Genomic DNA, 16,231 nt, shown 5'->3' on the forward strand with positions numbered 1-16,231 from the left:
ATGGACCCTTACATTTTACCCTCTCAAGAGTTAAATATCTTTAAGGGTCTATTGGTTTACCAACTCTCCATCATTTATCTGGGGACCACCTGGAACTCCCTCAAGGACCACTGGTGGTCACCAGACCACTAGCCCAAAATGTATAAAATAATGTCTCAAAAGGCAAAAGTTTGACCCATTTTATTTGGGCACCATTTTATTTGAGCATTGAGCAGGGTAATCTGAAGAAACACTAGTGTATCCACGCAAGAGAAAGACCAATGTGAACAGATGTTCCACTGAGTTAGAATATAATTATGAAGAATCAGTGTCTCCACAAGAATTTCAGTTTAGATTAAATTAATCCGCATCAATGCCCATCTTAATGCAGAAATAAATAATTAAGAAACACTCGCACACTGAGGGCACTGGTGTGATCGATGCTTTATTGCGCCACAGGTTACAATGTCTTCATTCCGACATGCTGCCATTCAGACATCCCCCCCATTCCAACACTAACCCTATACCCTAACCTCTATGGAAGTGCCACCACTCAGACAATTAGAAGTCAATGGCAGAATGGCAGCATGTCGGAATGGAGAGCAGTCCCCTGCGAGGTTAAAGCTGTGATGTTTCAGAGCTCTTCCTCTCACTAAAGTGAACATACAGAAACACTCATCTCAGGCAGAAACAACACTTTTTTTCTTTTTTTTTTTCTCTCCAGTGTGTTTATTGTTTGTGTACGTTCTCCGTGTGGTGGTAGTGATTGTCTCGGGGTCACCACTCATAGCATTGGCTGTGGCAGTTATTGAAATTCTTTATTGGGAATGAATAACCCCTTTGAGCTGAACCGTCTCGTTTTCAAAGGGGGTCCACCAATTACAGAATACATACAAATACATATCCATAGAGAACAGAACAAAACAAAGAAGAAACAAAAGTTAGTCTTTCCACAATGCTTAAATACCCACAAACCTGCATACCAAGAATATGGGAGAATTTCTTTGTTTAAGCAGGCTTGCAGACATGTATTGTTATTATTAGTGTGGTTGCTATTGGCAACACACTATTGTATTTGGTCCGAGATAAAATAATTGCCAGTAAAGTGAACCAGTGAAGCTTTTAGTCATGACATCACAATAATATGAATGCCTGGTAAGACGGATTTCATTTACCAGTGGATTCTTGGCACCTCGCGTCAGTCTGCCTGAAGGGCAACACACTTGCTATACACCATGTCAATTTGGGGCCGTTGCCAGGGGCCCTTGGCTCTCAGGGGCCCTTGGGGCAACTGGGCCGCATGGTCATTGACAATTTACTAAAATTAACTGTATACGTTAATTAATAATTAAATGTTGTCTACAGGTGCTTTCTTGGCCCACAGATGATCATCATCATGGCTTAAAATCCGAGCTGCAGTGTGCGTCGGGAAGGTGGGGTGGCCCTAAAAAAGTATCGGCCCTCGCGGGTGTTAATCCGTCCATGAACAGCTCTCTACTTTTTTTTCAAACATAGATAGAAATATACTGTGTTGTGAATAGAGCATTATATAAACCATCATAATATACAACATCCACAAATGTCCTCTATAATTGCATTCAAATGACAATATCTGATTTATTTATCATTGTTTTCACAGAGAGTTGTGCCTTCTCCGTCGAACAGAATTCTGGGACAGACAAGGCTCTTGCAGAGTTCATTTAATAACACAGACGAACGGGCAGGGGAGGGAAGCGCACCTCCGTAGTTATGGCCCGCCTACTTTTTGACCGTCAAATCACATTCTTTCCAGCGCTGTGTCCCACCTTCCTGGTCCGATTTACTAGGAAATGCCTGCGTCACCATAAAGAAGTGGAGCAAGTGGAGAACCGCTGCAGTCCATCTTTAAATTGATTAAAGGCGACTTATGTCTGCAGAATTCAGAGCTAAGCAAGGAGTACACAATAATGCATGTATCAGAACTAGATACAACACTTGCAATTTCCCAGAATTGCTGTGTGTTCTGATAATACAATTGCAGTATTCAATTTCCAAATGTGACTCCACAATCACAATTTATAAAGTCGCATCTTTCTAATTCCATCATGCTATCATCTTGCTATTCGCTGTCTTTGTTGTTAGCCCCACTCAGAGGTTAGCCAGGACGACTTCGCCAGGGTTCCTCGCTGACCGTTCCCGACCTGGGAGGGTTTATAAAACTCAGGAGAACCCTTTCCACTCGGGAGGCTCCGTGGATCGTCTTAGTTTAATTCTGTCTGACCAGAAGCCAGAATAAAACACATCCCCCCGGCAATAAACAATTACTGACCAGAAAGGGTCAGTATTGAAAAGCAGAACAAATAGAACCCTATATATATAGGGTTTAAGTGGTTTATAGAACCTTTAAATGGTTCTTTCAAGAACCTTAACGTCTGAAAGGTTCTTTCTTCAACAGTGGTTCCTCTATGGAGGAGGAGGTCAGTATGAACACTTGAAGAACAGGCAGACGGTGCAGCTGAACAGAAGCCACAGTGAGTGACAGACACAGGCTGAGCCGCTGAGGTCTCCACTTGTTCCTGGTCCTGGAGAGAGAGAGAGAGAGAGAGAGAGAGAGAGAGAGAGGAGGGGGGTTGAAGGAGAGAGGGAAGAGAGAGAATGGGGCAGAAAGAGAGAGGGAGAGAGAGAGGTGGGAGATAAATTGAGAGATAAGTGTTAAATGGTGAGTGAGGAATTGGACACAAACACAGACGGAACGGTTGAAATCAAAGTGTTTAAAAAGCATCTGTGTCACTTTAGATTTGAACCACTTTAACGTTATTCAAATACAGCAGATATACAAGCTCATAGCACGACACCAAGTGCAGCACTATGAGCTTTTAGATCTGCTATTTTTGAAAAATCATGGACATTTTTGGAAATCTTTGAATATATTTTTAAAGCGAACATCTTCTGGAGGGTCCCTGGACAGGGACAGGAGCACTGGACTGGTAGAGGGCAGGTCAAGACACTGGAGCAGCTCAACTTGGTATAAGGACAAAAAACAGGAACGATAGTGCAGGACTGGCTCATTGGGGCAGGACAGAGTAGGGTGGAAAAGTACTGGAGAAACTGACCCAAGTACAGAGAGACTGAGACTGAGGAGGCAGGGATTAACAAGAAGGGAAAAAAACACAAGAGAGAGAAAGATCATGAAACAAGCACAGAGGCATTCCAACACACACACACACACACGCACACACACACGTGCACACGTAAATGCACCTTCAAAAACAGAGTGACAGAACTCTTCAACCGAGGTGCGATTGGCCCGGGGTCCAGTCGCTGGAGTGCAGACCCATTAGGGCCAGATGTCTTGGGTCTGGGCCCAGGGTGCAATGGCTGGAGCGCTGGCTTAGGTTCAGCAGTGACAACCAGTGGCAGTTCAGAAAGTTCATGGGTGGGGTGTCAGCAGGGGACACTGATTGAGGGTCCAGGCAGACTGTCAGCAGAGATAGACAATAGGACATCTGGTGGGGGGTTGTCGGCAATGTTATCTGACGAGGGCTCTGGCAGGTCCTCAGCAACGACAACTGACGAGGGCTTTGGCGGGTCGTCGACGGATACGGCTGACGAGGGCACAGAGGGCACACATCGGGGCCTGAGACGGGTCAGGCTCAGGGAAGACGTCGGTGAACGACACCTTGGGCATGACGGGCAGAATAGTCGACAGAGATCACCGACAAGGCACCGGGGCAGGGCATGTGGAATATCAGCGGAGAGTGCTGCTGACAAAGCATAAGGTGGGACATCGCTGGGTGGCGAGGGGCCCAGGACGCTGGGTAGAGACTAGGCTTCCTGGTAGCGCCGGGAGCGACAATCTCACCGTCCCCTGGCAGGAGGTTGGTTCCCCATGCAAAGGGCCAAACAAGACCTTTTCGAATGGCTCTAAGGATGGAGGCGGTTCAGGATAGACGGGCGCAGAGTCAGGGCAGACGGGACTGACAGATTAAACATAATAGGAACAGAATGGGAAGGTAGCATGCTAGCGGGATGCAGGACTGATAGACTGGAGGTTCACAAAGCCAACACTGCTGGGTTGGCATGCAGAGCGGGCATTAGCAGACTGGAGAACTCAACTAGACTATCAACACTGGAACAGGCTCACACAGGACACAACAGGTGACTATAGGGTTAACAATAATCAGGTTGGTGAGACAAGACAGGTAACAGCTACTAGGACAGACAGAAAGACCAGAACAATAGGCCTACTATATAAAACAAATCACACCTGGTAGTGACCTGCAGTGAGCGGTGCTATTTGTGAGTACATTTCATTAAGCGTCTTGTGAAGCTTGGCCAATGTGACCCTGGGTGTACAACAAACTTTGAGTGATTTGTGTCAAGATGTAGGCCACGCTTTGGGACGTTTTGTCTGGAACAAAGCCAGATGTTGGAGCTTATAACTCCTTCCAGAAACACCGCTCAATAATAAGAGGCACAAGAAACACCTGGGAATCAACAAACTACCAGAATGACCAGACTAATAAGAACATACAACAGAGCTACAGAAACACGACTAAACACCTAAACCAAACAGGAAACAAGAACAGGACAGAGACAAATAAAACGTCCAAGGCTGAAGATATAAACTTCCAAGGTTTGAAACAAAGCAGGACAGACAGGGGGCAGAGGAGGAGCAAACTGAGAGAGAGAGAGAGAGAGAGAGAGAGAGAGAGAGAGAGAGAGGGAGAGATCATGTAATATCCAGTGGTGTACAAGCCCACAATATGTCACGTTGTGATGCATTGTGAGCTTGTAGCCTAGATCTGCTATTTTTAAATGGATTTTTATACACTCATTACATTTCACATGAAATACTGCATAATGAGTAGCCTAGTTTTACTTTTGGTACTTTTTATGGCAATACATTTGTACTTTTACTCAAGTGATACTGTGAATATATTGTATGCATTCTTAGCATGTAGCCTACCGTAGTTCAAATCATATTTTCAATGCATTCCACACATGATGTTAGCTCACTAACTAGACTCGTAAACCACCCTCCTCCTGAAAATGTAGATTTCCGGGAGAGGCTGGTTCACGAGGCTACTCACCAACCACATTCTTTACAATGTATTTTTCAGCTGAAGCGTGTATAGTTTTAAAAGTAAATATGCTTCTAGTGTTGTTGGAGTTCTATTTCCAGGTGTTGCCGCAAGGTGAACAATTTGCGCAGACTATCTGCAGCCGGAGTGTGTTCCCCTTTAGTAGAGTAACTTACTGTAGAAGAAGAGACTGGCACTGTGGGTGCTGTTAGTATAGAGTAACTTACTAGAGACAGGCACTGTGGATGCCCAGTCTGTTAGTGTAGAGTAACAGTTTACAGTTTAGGCATTTAGCAGACGCATTTAATCCAAAGCGACTTACAATACTTACAAAGCGTAACTTACTATAGAGGAAGAGAATGGCACTGTGGATGCCCAGTCTGTTAGTATAGTAACTTACTATAGAGACTGGCACTGTGATGCCCAGTCCGTTAGTATAGTAACTTACTATAGAGACTGGCACTGTGATGCCCAGTCCGTTAGTATAGTAACTTACTATAGAGACTGGCACTGTGATGCCCAGTCCGTTAGTATAGTAACTTACTATAGAGACTGGCACTGTGATGCCCAGTCCGTTAGTATAGTAACTTACTATAGAGACTGGCACTGTGATGCCCAGTCCGTTAGTATAGTAACTTACTATAGAGACTGGCACTGTGGATGCCCAGTCTGTTAGTAAAGTAACTTACTATAGAGGAAGAGGCTGGCACTGTGGATGCCCAGTCTGTTAGTAGAGTAACTTCCTATAGAGACAGTATGTTAGTAGAGTAACTTACTATAGAGACAGTATGTTAGTAGAGTAACTTACTATAGAGACAGTCTGTTAGTAGAGTAACTTACTATAGAGACAGTATGTTAGTAGAGTAACTTACTATAGAGACAGTCCGTTAGTAGAGTAACTTACTATAGAGGAAGAGGCTGGCACTGTGGATGCCCAGTCTGTTAGTAGAGTAACTTACTATAGAGGAAGAGGCTGGCACTGTGGATGCCCAGTCTGTTAGATGCCACGCAGGTGTAGTTCCCATAATCCTCCTGGGTGACGTTGGTGAAGGTCAGGACGGAGGAGGCACCGAGGGTCTGGATGTTGATGGTCTGACCGTTGGATATCCTGGACAGGAGAGAGAGAGAGAGAGAGAGAGAGAGAGAGAGAGAGAGAGAGAGGAAGAGACCATCTTAGTAAACAGTGAATTTATAAACCGCCTTCATCCAAGGCGCTTTACATAGATTGTGCATTACATTCACCCATTCCCACACACATTCATACAAAGATGGCAGAGGAAACAATGCAAGGCACCAACCTGCTCACCTGCTGACCATACAGGCTTAGCAAAGGCTAAAATGTAGTTTAGATAGCATTTTTATATAGACTGATGCCAGGCCATTTTGGACTTGGCATCCTATTGTACATCGAAGCTATATTGTGTATATAGCTTCAATGTATTTATTATTGATGTTTTCATTGTTTCTGATATTTATTTATTTTTGGTAAAGAAAAACACCTGGATGAGAAGAGGGTTAGTCTTTATTGAGTTTATGCTGACACACAAAAAAGAAGGACATCTGGGAACTCAGATTAGACATACAGTACACTGGCCTGAGACAGAGAATTAGCATGAAAAGGAGAATGTGTAGCAACACTTTGGGCCTTAATTCCCTCCAGGACATCTTGAGGACGAGTACAGTGGATAGAAAGAGTGTATATTGTCACTGTCGGGCAGAAACCTATATGAAATGCCTGGATCCCAAGGCTATTTGTAAAGCAAAGACCTAATTCATCATACAAGTGTGTGCTTGTAGATCGGCTATTTTCACACATTTTTAAAATGATAAATACAAAACGAATGGTTTCGGACAAACAAGGTTTTCAGCCAACAACAACGATATGTTACGTGCGGACAATAAACAGGCCAGGAGCAGATCTATCCTGTGTCTCTTCATGAAGATCTGCTCCTGCTCTTATCATGTAGGGATGCTGACGACAAACTGGCAACAGTTTTATCCTCCACACTTGTGCACATGAACACACTGTCTCTTCCACTGCTTATACTGTACGTACACTCTCTCTCTCTCCGCACGTACAGTACATATACACTGTACTCGTCCTCAAGATGTCCTCGAGGGAAGGCCCAATAAACAGGCCCACAGAGCCGGCTGACAGACACAGATACAGAGATACCAACAGGACCTATAATACATACAGGCTTCGGAGAACAAGACTATTTTTACTATAGGCTTTGTAGAGGAATACAAAGCTTGGTGCACCGTACAGGTCAGCGTCTCAGCAGGGATACAGATCCCTTGTTCTTTTTTAGTAAAGTTTGGAGCTGGAGTCTTATGTGTGCCAAGAACAGACCCAAAGCGTCCACATCCCCACACAGATAAATAACCAGCTGGATCTCTGGTGTAGACCTAGAATATTTGCACTTGTCCAATACGAAAACAACGCGTACTGTATATAGATATTTAGCAAAAAAAAAAAAAAAAAAAAACTCAAGCAGACAATATAGTTGTGATTACAGTATGGCTTGTGGCTGCTACTTTCTTGCCTATATTGTATTATGGTGATATTTATACATGCCCCAGAATCACATCTTCGCATTAGAACGTCATGCTGCTTTATGATTGGTAGCAAACAGTTCATCCCTCACACATCATTGTATGTTGTATGAATTGTCAGGAAGACAGTCACATCATTTGTTTGTTAAGCTGTCCTGGGACAGCTGCCAACACACATATATCTCATATCATTCACGTTCCTACTATGAGAACTGAATTTGAATAATGTGCTTTCAGCTTTTTTTCCCCAACACCTCATCCTCAAAGCTCACCGCTAGAGGGCAGTGTTGACCTACTGAATGTTTTAATGGTCAACCTCCTCTATTGAGAGACATTGTTTAACCTCAAGCCCTTGTTTGAAATGATTTGAGATGATTTGATCCCTCTGTTGAATAGAGGTGTGCTTTGGCACTATCTTCCAGCTTCAATTCGATTACCATTCAGATGGGTTCCCAGATTGTGTTATAGCTGACATCTCACTTAGGGTTGTTTTCTCTTCTCTAATAACACAATGTCCTCGGTGCAATCATGTGAACAATGGCTCTATCGGTATTTATACAGGCTGTGATTTTCAATCAGGCAAAGTGAAACACTATCGATCGCTATGTGGAAAATTGAAAGAAAAGAAAACACAGGCATAGTAGGAGTGTGACAGGAGGGGGGGGGGGGGTGTCAGGATTACCTCTCAGATCAAAGACACAAGCAGCCACTGGTAGTGATCATGCCTGAATGGCTACTTAAGGATCAGAATTGATCCCACTCCACCAATACCAGGCACGTGTACACACATAGACATCAAATGTGGCTTGAGCCCCTGCCCTTTTACCTGTCTGTAAAAGTGTGCGGCACACTTTCCTTAATTTCACCAAAAGTGCCTTTTTAGGAATTTCAGCCCCCTGCCCCTCTAAAGGGCTCTGCACGTACTAATCGGGTACTATAAGCACTGTGTGGATAAAGAGTGTAGACAGAGGATTTTGTCAATCACAGTTATTGTGGTGAAGTCGACCATGATAAAGTGTAGATCAGGGGTTTTCAAAGTGGGTGACGGGGCACCCTGGGGTGCCGCGATGGCAGTCCAGGGGTGCCGCGAGATATTTATTTGGGCACAAATATTTTGTATAGTTTTTAACTTGAAGTACAAAGTTATTTTCAGTCAGTTCTAACCAAAATGGCTATTATCTCAACCCTTTCCTTGCAACACAATCTTTGGGAGTGAAATATGGTGAGCCAATTTTTTTTGAGGTGAGGTATACATACAGTATAAATAATAGTCTTATCTTTCATTTATACATACAGTATAGATAATAATCTCATTTATTGGAGTGTGAGTCATTCATTGTAATGTTTCTATAATGTGTAATTAACACTGTAATAACAGGGAGTGATTAAACAGGCGATTCATTATCACTCTACGCTTGGTGAAGTCATCAAATCTAAACTGATGTGACAACAGAATGCAGAGGGTTGATTTCAATAAAAGATCCATGTGCTTACAGTCAGAAGCACTCTGGACATAATATCCAAAGTGCTCCTCTGTTCAAAAAGGCTTTCTGTGCTGTGGCTTTCTGTGTTTTTTAGAACGACAGACTCACTCCCAAGCTTCCACCGTGACCTGAAGACTCACCTCTTCAGACTCCACCTAAGCTCATAGCACTTACCATAGCACTCGCCTACCCTCAATGACCATACATGAAAGCTAGATTGCATTTTTAAGTATATTAAGACATCCGCTAAATGCCTGGACACAGCCTACGAGAACAAACCTGCTCTACATACAGAGGCACAAAGGACGTGGATCTGGGAGATACGGAGGGCCAGGTTCTCATCCTCACCATAAACTATGTCCAAAACACCTTGGTGAATTACTGTAATAAAAAATAAAATAAAAATCCCAGAGAATCGGAGACAAGACAGTGTCAGGGGAAGCTTTAGCTTCACAACCAAAATGTCTCCTTGGGGTCCCATTAAATTGGGCCCAAATGTACAGAGTATCATGTGGTGTGGTGTGTGTGTCTGTCTGTCTGTCTGTCTGTCTGTCTGTCTGTCTGTCTGTCTGTCTGTCTGTCTGTCTGTCTGTCTGTCTGTCTGTCTGTCTGTCTGTGTGTGTGTGTGTGTGTGTGTGTGTGTGTGTGTGTGTGTGTGTGTGTGCTTGTACCTCTTGTCATCTCTGTACCATTCAAACTCAGGCGTTGGCACAGCGGTGGCATCACACTGCAGGATGCCCATGCGCCCCACCTGGCTCTCTGTGCTCTGAGTCCTCTGGATGCTGGGAGGATCTGGACACAGTCACAGCAGAGAGGACACTCTATTAACTAATCACTTGTTATTACAAATTGATTCATGTATTAAATCAATTAATTAAAATAGTGTCCTTCGACGGTTCACAGGATGACTGCGTGTATATCAACAAAGGCGTGGCATGTTGCCAGCTGCAACTTCTGTGTTCTGAACCAACTCTCTCTCCACACTGTCAACTGATTCATTTGTTGATCAATCTTTTTGTCTTTTGATAAACATCTCTCTGTCTAGGACGTCCTCAGACTTCCGTTCCGTGGCACAATTTGATCATCCAGTAAAGGAAAACTGCGTGCACATATTCAGAGCAGCAGCAAAGATGGGCCTCGGCAAGCAACGGAAAGTAAAAACTGCTGGGTCAAAAACAACTCAACTTGGGTTATTTTTGATCCAACTCACAGGTCAAATAGGGACCGATGCCCAGTTTGGTTATTTTAACGCAAGAAATTTGGTTATGAATGTTGACCCATAATTTGGGTCAAATAAATAACCAAATTATTTGTTTAAAATGACCCAAGATTGTAGTCAATATGACCCAAGTTTTGGGTTGAGTGGGCTAAATGAATACAACCTACATATATGCATGGTCTGGTGAATGATAATGCCAATATTATCTGACATTAACATAATATCAGAAATGTTTCAGGGTTTCTTCACAGATGATTTGTTCAAAGATTAGTAATATCAACATAAAAGTGCATAATTAAATATATGCAACAATGTTGATAATACTATAATCAGAATAGTTTAGAGAAGATCAACAAAATAATCTCAAAATTACCATGAGTTCTTCTCTTTCAGACCAGCTGGGGGAGGGAGCTCAACCCTAATCTAGCAGCCAAGCACTTACGGTTAGGGTTTAGGCTCAAATACTGACAAATCAAATTCAGACATATGACAGTCAGCATGCCGAGACAGACACATGGATATGACATATTTATAATTTTTAGCTCCCAAAAGCTTAGAAAATGTCTCTGGAAACCTAGACAAATGCTTTTCCCAGCATGCTTTGCAAACAGGTTATGGTGCCTGTCCCCTGATTGGCCCAAAGCTAGACCACTGACCCAAGTATATGGGTTACCACTAACCCCAAAAACGGGTCACCCCCAGATAAGTATGACCTAACTCGAACAACCCTGGAATTGGGTCAAAATAATATCCCAATAACTCAAGGAAGGGTTGTGGCTCTGAGAAATGACCCCGAAATTTGACCTAACACAAATGACCCATGATTTGGGTCAAGAAATGACCCATGAGTTTTTAGTGTGAAGAACCGTCACTTTAACCCAAAAAGGACGGATGCCTTGTCTTTCATTTTATTCTCATCTCATGCTAATTCAATTCCACTATGTTATTTTGCCAGAAAACAGTGTCAGTCAACAACATAAGGCACCAATGAAAGACAGAAGTTATTAAGTATCAGTAATGTTGTCATTTTATCAACTGGCCCCTTGCCACTTTTGTAATGTGGCCCACTGGCTCAGCTATTTGAGTTTCCCTGACCTACAGTAAAGGAGTGCACGTGCAGTCTGTTTCTCCTTTGCTCTTTTCAGAAGCAGAACAAAGCGTGTCAGATCCACTGCCATCTTTCATGCTAATGTGTGATTAACTCTGTAATTATAACGTAGGGAGCGATTTAAACTGATTATTCATTATCAAACTGCGCTGGTGAAGTCATAACGTTTTAATGGACTTGACAAAAGACTGATTTAACAGGAGGTCAGGAGACAGAGCAGAAGAGCAGTTGGAGTGACGGACACTCCTTATGAAATGGATTCACTGGGTACAATTCACACTCTATACATTTATATCCCGGACTATGCTTTCGTACAGTTTTGTGCCAGTACAATGTAGTTATTATTTAGTCACATATTTATTGGTTCAATACAAGAATAGCCTATTTATAAAACCCGGCATAGGCAGATAATCATAAGCACTTCTTTTTTGTACATTTGTAAACAATACTCTTCTTCTAGCAAAAATAATTATGGAAAAACGAAAAGATGAAATACATTTTCTGCTATCCATCTATCCATCCATCCATGCAGTTGATCCTTACAGTTAACGACCACGTTGACATATTTGACGTCGGGCGCGGCCACGTCGTTGCTGGCCTTGCACTCGTAGCGCCCCGCCTGGTTCCTCAGGATGCCTGTGATGTCCAGGTACTCCTCTCCATCCAGAGGCTCCGCTGAGGAGAAGAGGAGGAGAGGTGTTAATATAGTTAACTTAAATAGCAAATCTACAAGCTCACAAAAGTACCAAAAGTACAACATGTTTGAAAATAGCAGATCTACAAGCTCGTCACAGATCGTATAGGCCAGACCATATAGGCGCTCGCTAAAGCCGGATGCACCGCGACGGATTATTCCGCTGCATGTTTAAATACATCGGTGGTAATTGGTCAATTATTGTTTCAAAATGAAATCAAGTCACATTTAATCTTTTCATCCTCGCTGTGTTACCTCAGGAAATACACATCATTCAAATAGAATGAGAAAAAAAAACATCTCATGGATGCACCTGGGACGTATCATCAGAGATGTAGCGTGAACTCATCAAGGTTTCGGGTCTCAACATCATACCGCTCAATTGGGTGACCCAGCTGGGGTTGAGCAAGTCCCGTCTCCCAACTTACGTCCCAGTAGCTACTAATAAGACTAGTAAGAGATTTGCAAGTGTGATCTGGGAATGCCCATATATGGGCATGTTCTGACATCACATTGTCGACTATACATGGGCATAAAACATATGGGCATAAAAGGGACATGAAGCCAGAGCTTGATGTCAGAGCAGCAAACCCATTCTGTTAAGAGTGGTTCCCCTACATCACAGTGACATCAGAACATGTCAGAGTGATGTCACAGTGACAAGGGAACCAATAGACTGTAAAAATGTGTACTGACTGACTGAAGGACTGACACAGACGGAGACAAGCTGCGACATTTCTCATGGTATACTGCGACCTTCGGTCGTAACTAGCTACGTGCAATCAGTCCCGTTAGGGAAAGACAGGGCCACACTTCGCTGCTCTGGAACTACTCTGCTGAGACTGGGAGAGGCAACCCTGTCCACTCCTGCTCTCACCAGGTCCAGGACCTGTGCATAGCACCAGACTACAATTACCAAAAAATGTATTCAGGAACAGTGGGTTACTGACTGGCCCTCCTAAAGGGCTCACCATGGGTTTGTTGGGCCTCTTCCTCACGGAAGACACAGGCTGGGGCACCAACCCATACTGCTGCCAGGTTCTGTCTACATTCCGGCTGTCACCCGTCTCTACAGTGGTCACCAGACTATTCCTGGTTGTCACGTATTCTATTCCTATGAGTCACTATAATTATTATAATATAACCAAAAAAGAAAAACATCACATGGATGCACCTGGTACGTATCATCAGTGGATCAAATAACAAGCTCTTACGATGATTGCTTTTTCTTTACGTAAGGGATAATGTCTGGCATTCTCGAGAAATAGAAATCCAGACAGGATGATATCCAGCAGAGGTGGTTATCATCCTGAAGGGAATTTTATTTCAACTAAGTAATGTGGTTATTTTGGGGAAAAGGTATAACGAATCTACTACATTGTCAAACTAACTCTTTAGGTTACTAACGCCTACATTTTTATAAATCGCCTTTAATTTTAACACTATTTCCCCCAACACACAGTCTTCAAAAATGGCACTATGAGAGCACATTGTTCTCCATATTATAGACAGCCCAATTAAATCTTGTCCACAAGTGTCAATGAGGTTTAGATAAAAAGAGGCATCATCTCAGTTCATTTTATTTTTGTCTGGTAACAAAATCTACTTGTAAAACTCCTCAGGGCGACATGTGACCTCCCCCTTAATTCTTGGCCACCTGGCCAGTGATGTATATCGGACCATATGGAGATCCATGTACTGTATATAGTACATCCCTTTTATGCCCATATAGTACATGGATGGATATCCCTGTCTGAACCAACCGCACATCTGGCCAGTGATATATATCGATGACATCAGGAATCTTCATATATGGGCATAAAAGGGATTCTGGGGAATACCCATATATGGACTTTTACATAGGTGATCACCTATGTAAAAGTCCATAGACTGTAGAAATGTGTACAAACACGTCTACACAGACACGGACAAGCTGTGACATTTCTCATGGTAAACTGCGACCTTCCGTCGCAACAAAGTGTTATTAATTACTTTCAGTTATTTTATCGTTTCCGTTCGCCTTTCTGTGTACGCTTTTTCTCCTTGTCCTTCCTCTCCTGTTTGGCTAGTTTGTCCTTCTCGCGTTGCATCTTGTCGGATTCCTTCTTCTTCTGAGCATCTTCCCGAGCCTGATCTCGTTTTTCCTTTTGTCTGTTCAAGACGACCTCCACATTGGTGTTCTTGAACAAGGATTTATCACTAGGAAAAGGTTCTCCACTTGTTGTCTCCTCTTCTTCCTCTTCATCTTCTCCTTCTGAGACGTTGGCATATTGAGCCAGAAGTGCCTCTTTCCTCTTCTTGGACTCCTCTGAAACCTCCTTCGGCTTAACCACAATCTGAGCCTGTTTCTCAATCATACTGGCAATCGCCTGTACCTCAACATCGCCATCACTCTCCCCCTTTGATAGGGCACAACTATCTGTCCACCGCTTGATGATCTGTCTGCAGACGTCTCCGAGAGCGCCTTCCTCCTCCTCCAAAAACGCAGATAATATTCCCTGAAGCGCCTCTCCCTTCTCCTCATCACTCTCATCTTCTTGCAGGATCCCTAGAATGTACGCTCCATACACCTCTCGGTCAACCTCCAGGTTGTCTAGGCGATCACTGAGCCAGCTTTCAAACTCCCCGGCATCTGTCACGGGCGCAGCCATGTTGGCCGTTTGGGGTCCTTCAATAGGAGAGAGACAGAGAGAGAGAGATGCTCTGATTCACAAACTTCCGTAGCTGGCAGCAGGATGATCTAATTCGCACATCGGCTTCAAACCCGTCGCGAGAGTCGCTGAGGACCAGAGGGAGTGAGGTTTGTCAGATCAGTGGATGTCCAAACACATCTATAAATAAATAAACAAATCCTCATGGATCCATGATGTCATCAATATCTCATAGTACTGATGTAATAGACTTGCCTCATGTACTATGATAGTGGGAACTAGAAAGTGTGGCTGCACTTGTGGGGTCGCGAGCAATCGGCTGGTTTTACCATTTATATTAGATATTCAGTCATGTCACGTGAAGCATGACCAATCCTGTCTGATTGGAAATCATGTTGTCCAATCAGAAAAGGGATTGGTTCAATTTAACTTTGCAGGGTTACAGAATAGTCAATCTGGCTAGCCATCGTCAAAGAAAAGGTTGATCCTTTTCACTTGAAAAGGATTCACTTTTAACTGGAGCTCAGTTGTAACTCGAGCTCAGTTAGGCTGTTCTTGAGAGACTACAGAATAGTTAACAGAAAGAAATAAGGAAAAAAAAAAGAAAAACGGTTTACTCCAGGTGAAATAAAAATGTACAGAAAACTTTAGGAGTGGAACAATAATCTGGTTGCCTATAGCAATCAGACTAACTAACGGGTACAAAAGGATGGCTCCCAAAGGGCAGAGACCAATAGTTCCTTGTAATGGAGACAGTCATGTTCACCTCTCGTCAGAGACGTGCTGGACCCCTGATTCAGCCCAGGAAAAAGAGTTGGAGAGGCTCTCATTGCGCGCTATAGCGCTGCTGCTGCTGCTACTCAAAGATTTGCCATTTCAGATCATGACAACTTAAGTGACAAGGCAGTGGGCCAATTACTGTACATGAGTTATATTTCGTCGTTGTCGGGTGGAAACGTTGTATGTCCAAAACCGTTTGTTTTGTATTAATCATTTTAAAAAATGATTTAAACTAGTGAAAACAGCCGATCTACAAGCACACAACGCCTCGCACCGCGAGGCGTTGTGTGCTTGTAGATCTGCTGTTTTCAGTACTTTTGTGAAACGGCCTTGTATGATGAAGCAGGGCTTTGCTTTGCGAAAAAAATTTATCAATTTGAAACTTGGAGATACGAGGTTTCTGCCCGACAGCGACGATTTACTTTGTTGGCCGCCCATCTCCCAAAATGGAACGAAGGCCGACATTTTATTTGTAATGTTTTCCTAATGACCGGCCTGGACCGGCCGGGAATGAACCGCCCGTTCGGGAGTTGTCCCGCTTTTCCCAATGGCCAGCACGTCCCTGCCTCTCGTATCGTCTCTAAATCCTCTGTGTTCAGTAACATACAGTATCTGTGGTGGAGTAAACCCTCCAAGGTTCACCAGTCAGAAGGACAAATGCAGTGTTTCCACAGCGCTGGCTGTACGTTGTTCTCGC

The 16,231-nt window shown here is 43.4% G+C and overlaps 2 protein-coding genes across 2 annotated transcripts in view; both read right to left on the bottom strand.

Moving 5' to 3' along the window:
• Nucleotides 1-2,436: 2,436 nt before the first annotated feature.
• LOC308299849 (limbic system-associated membrane protein-like) overlaps nt 2,437-16,231 on the bottom strand; it is a gene marked incomplete at both ends in the record, with an annotated part of 108,764 nt that continues 94,969 nt past the window's right edge. The window contains 4 exons of the mRNA XM_080743632.1: nt 2,437-2,540; nt 6,002-6,150; nt 9,754-9,874; nt 11,953-12,084. Coding sequence (XP_080599758.1) covers nt 2,437-2,540; nt 6,002-6,150; nt 9,754-9,874; nt 11,953-12,084 — 506 coding nt within the window. The remainder of the gene's footprint in view (nt 2,541-6,001; nt 6,151-9,753; nt 9,875-11,952; nt 12,085-16,231) is intronic.
• On the bottom strand, nt 14,107-14,754 carry LOC308298814 (coiled-coil domain-containing protein 43-like; the record flags this gene model as incomplete). Its single annotated transcript, XM_080742495.1, has 1 exon — nt 14,107-14,754. One exon carries the CDS (start codon nt 14,752-14,754, stop codon nt 14,107-14,109), a length of 648 nt encoding a protein of 215 aa, XP_080598621.1.

Source organism: Nannobrachium achirus (assembly GCF_963921795.1).
Source record: "Nannobrachium achirus genome assembly, chromosome: 15".
NCBI lineage: Eukaryota > Metazoa > Chordata > Actinopteri > Myctophiformes > Myctophidae > Nannobrachium > Nannobrachium achirus.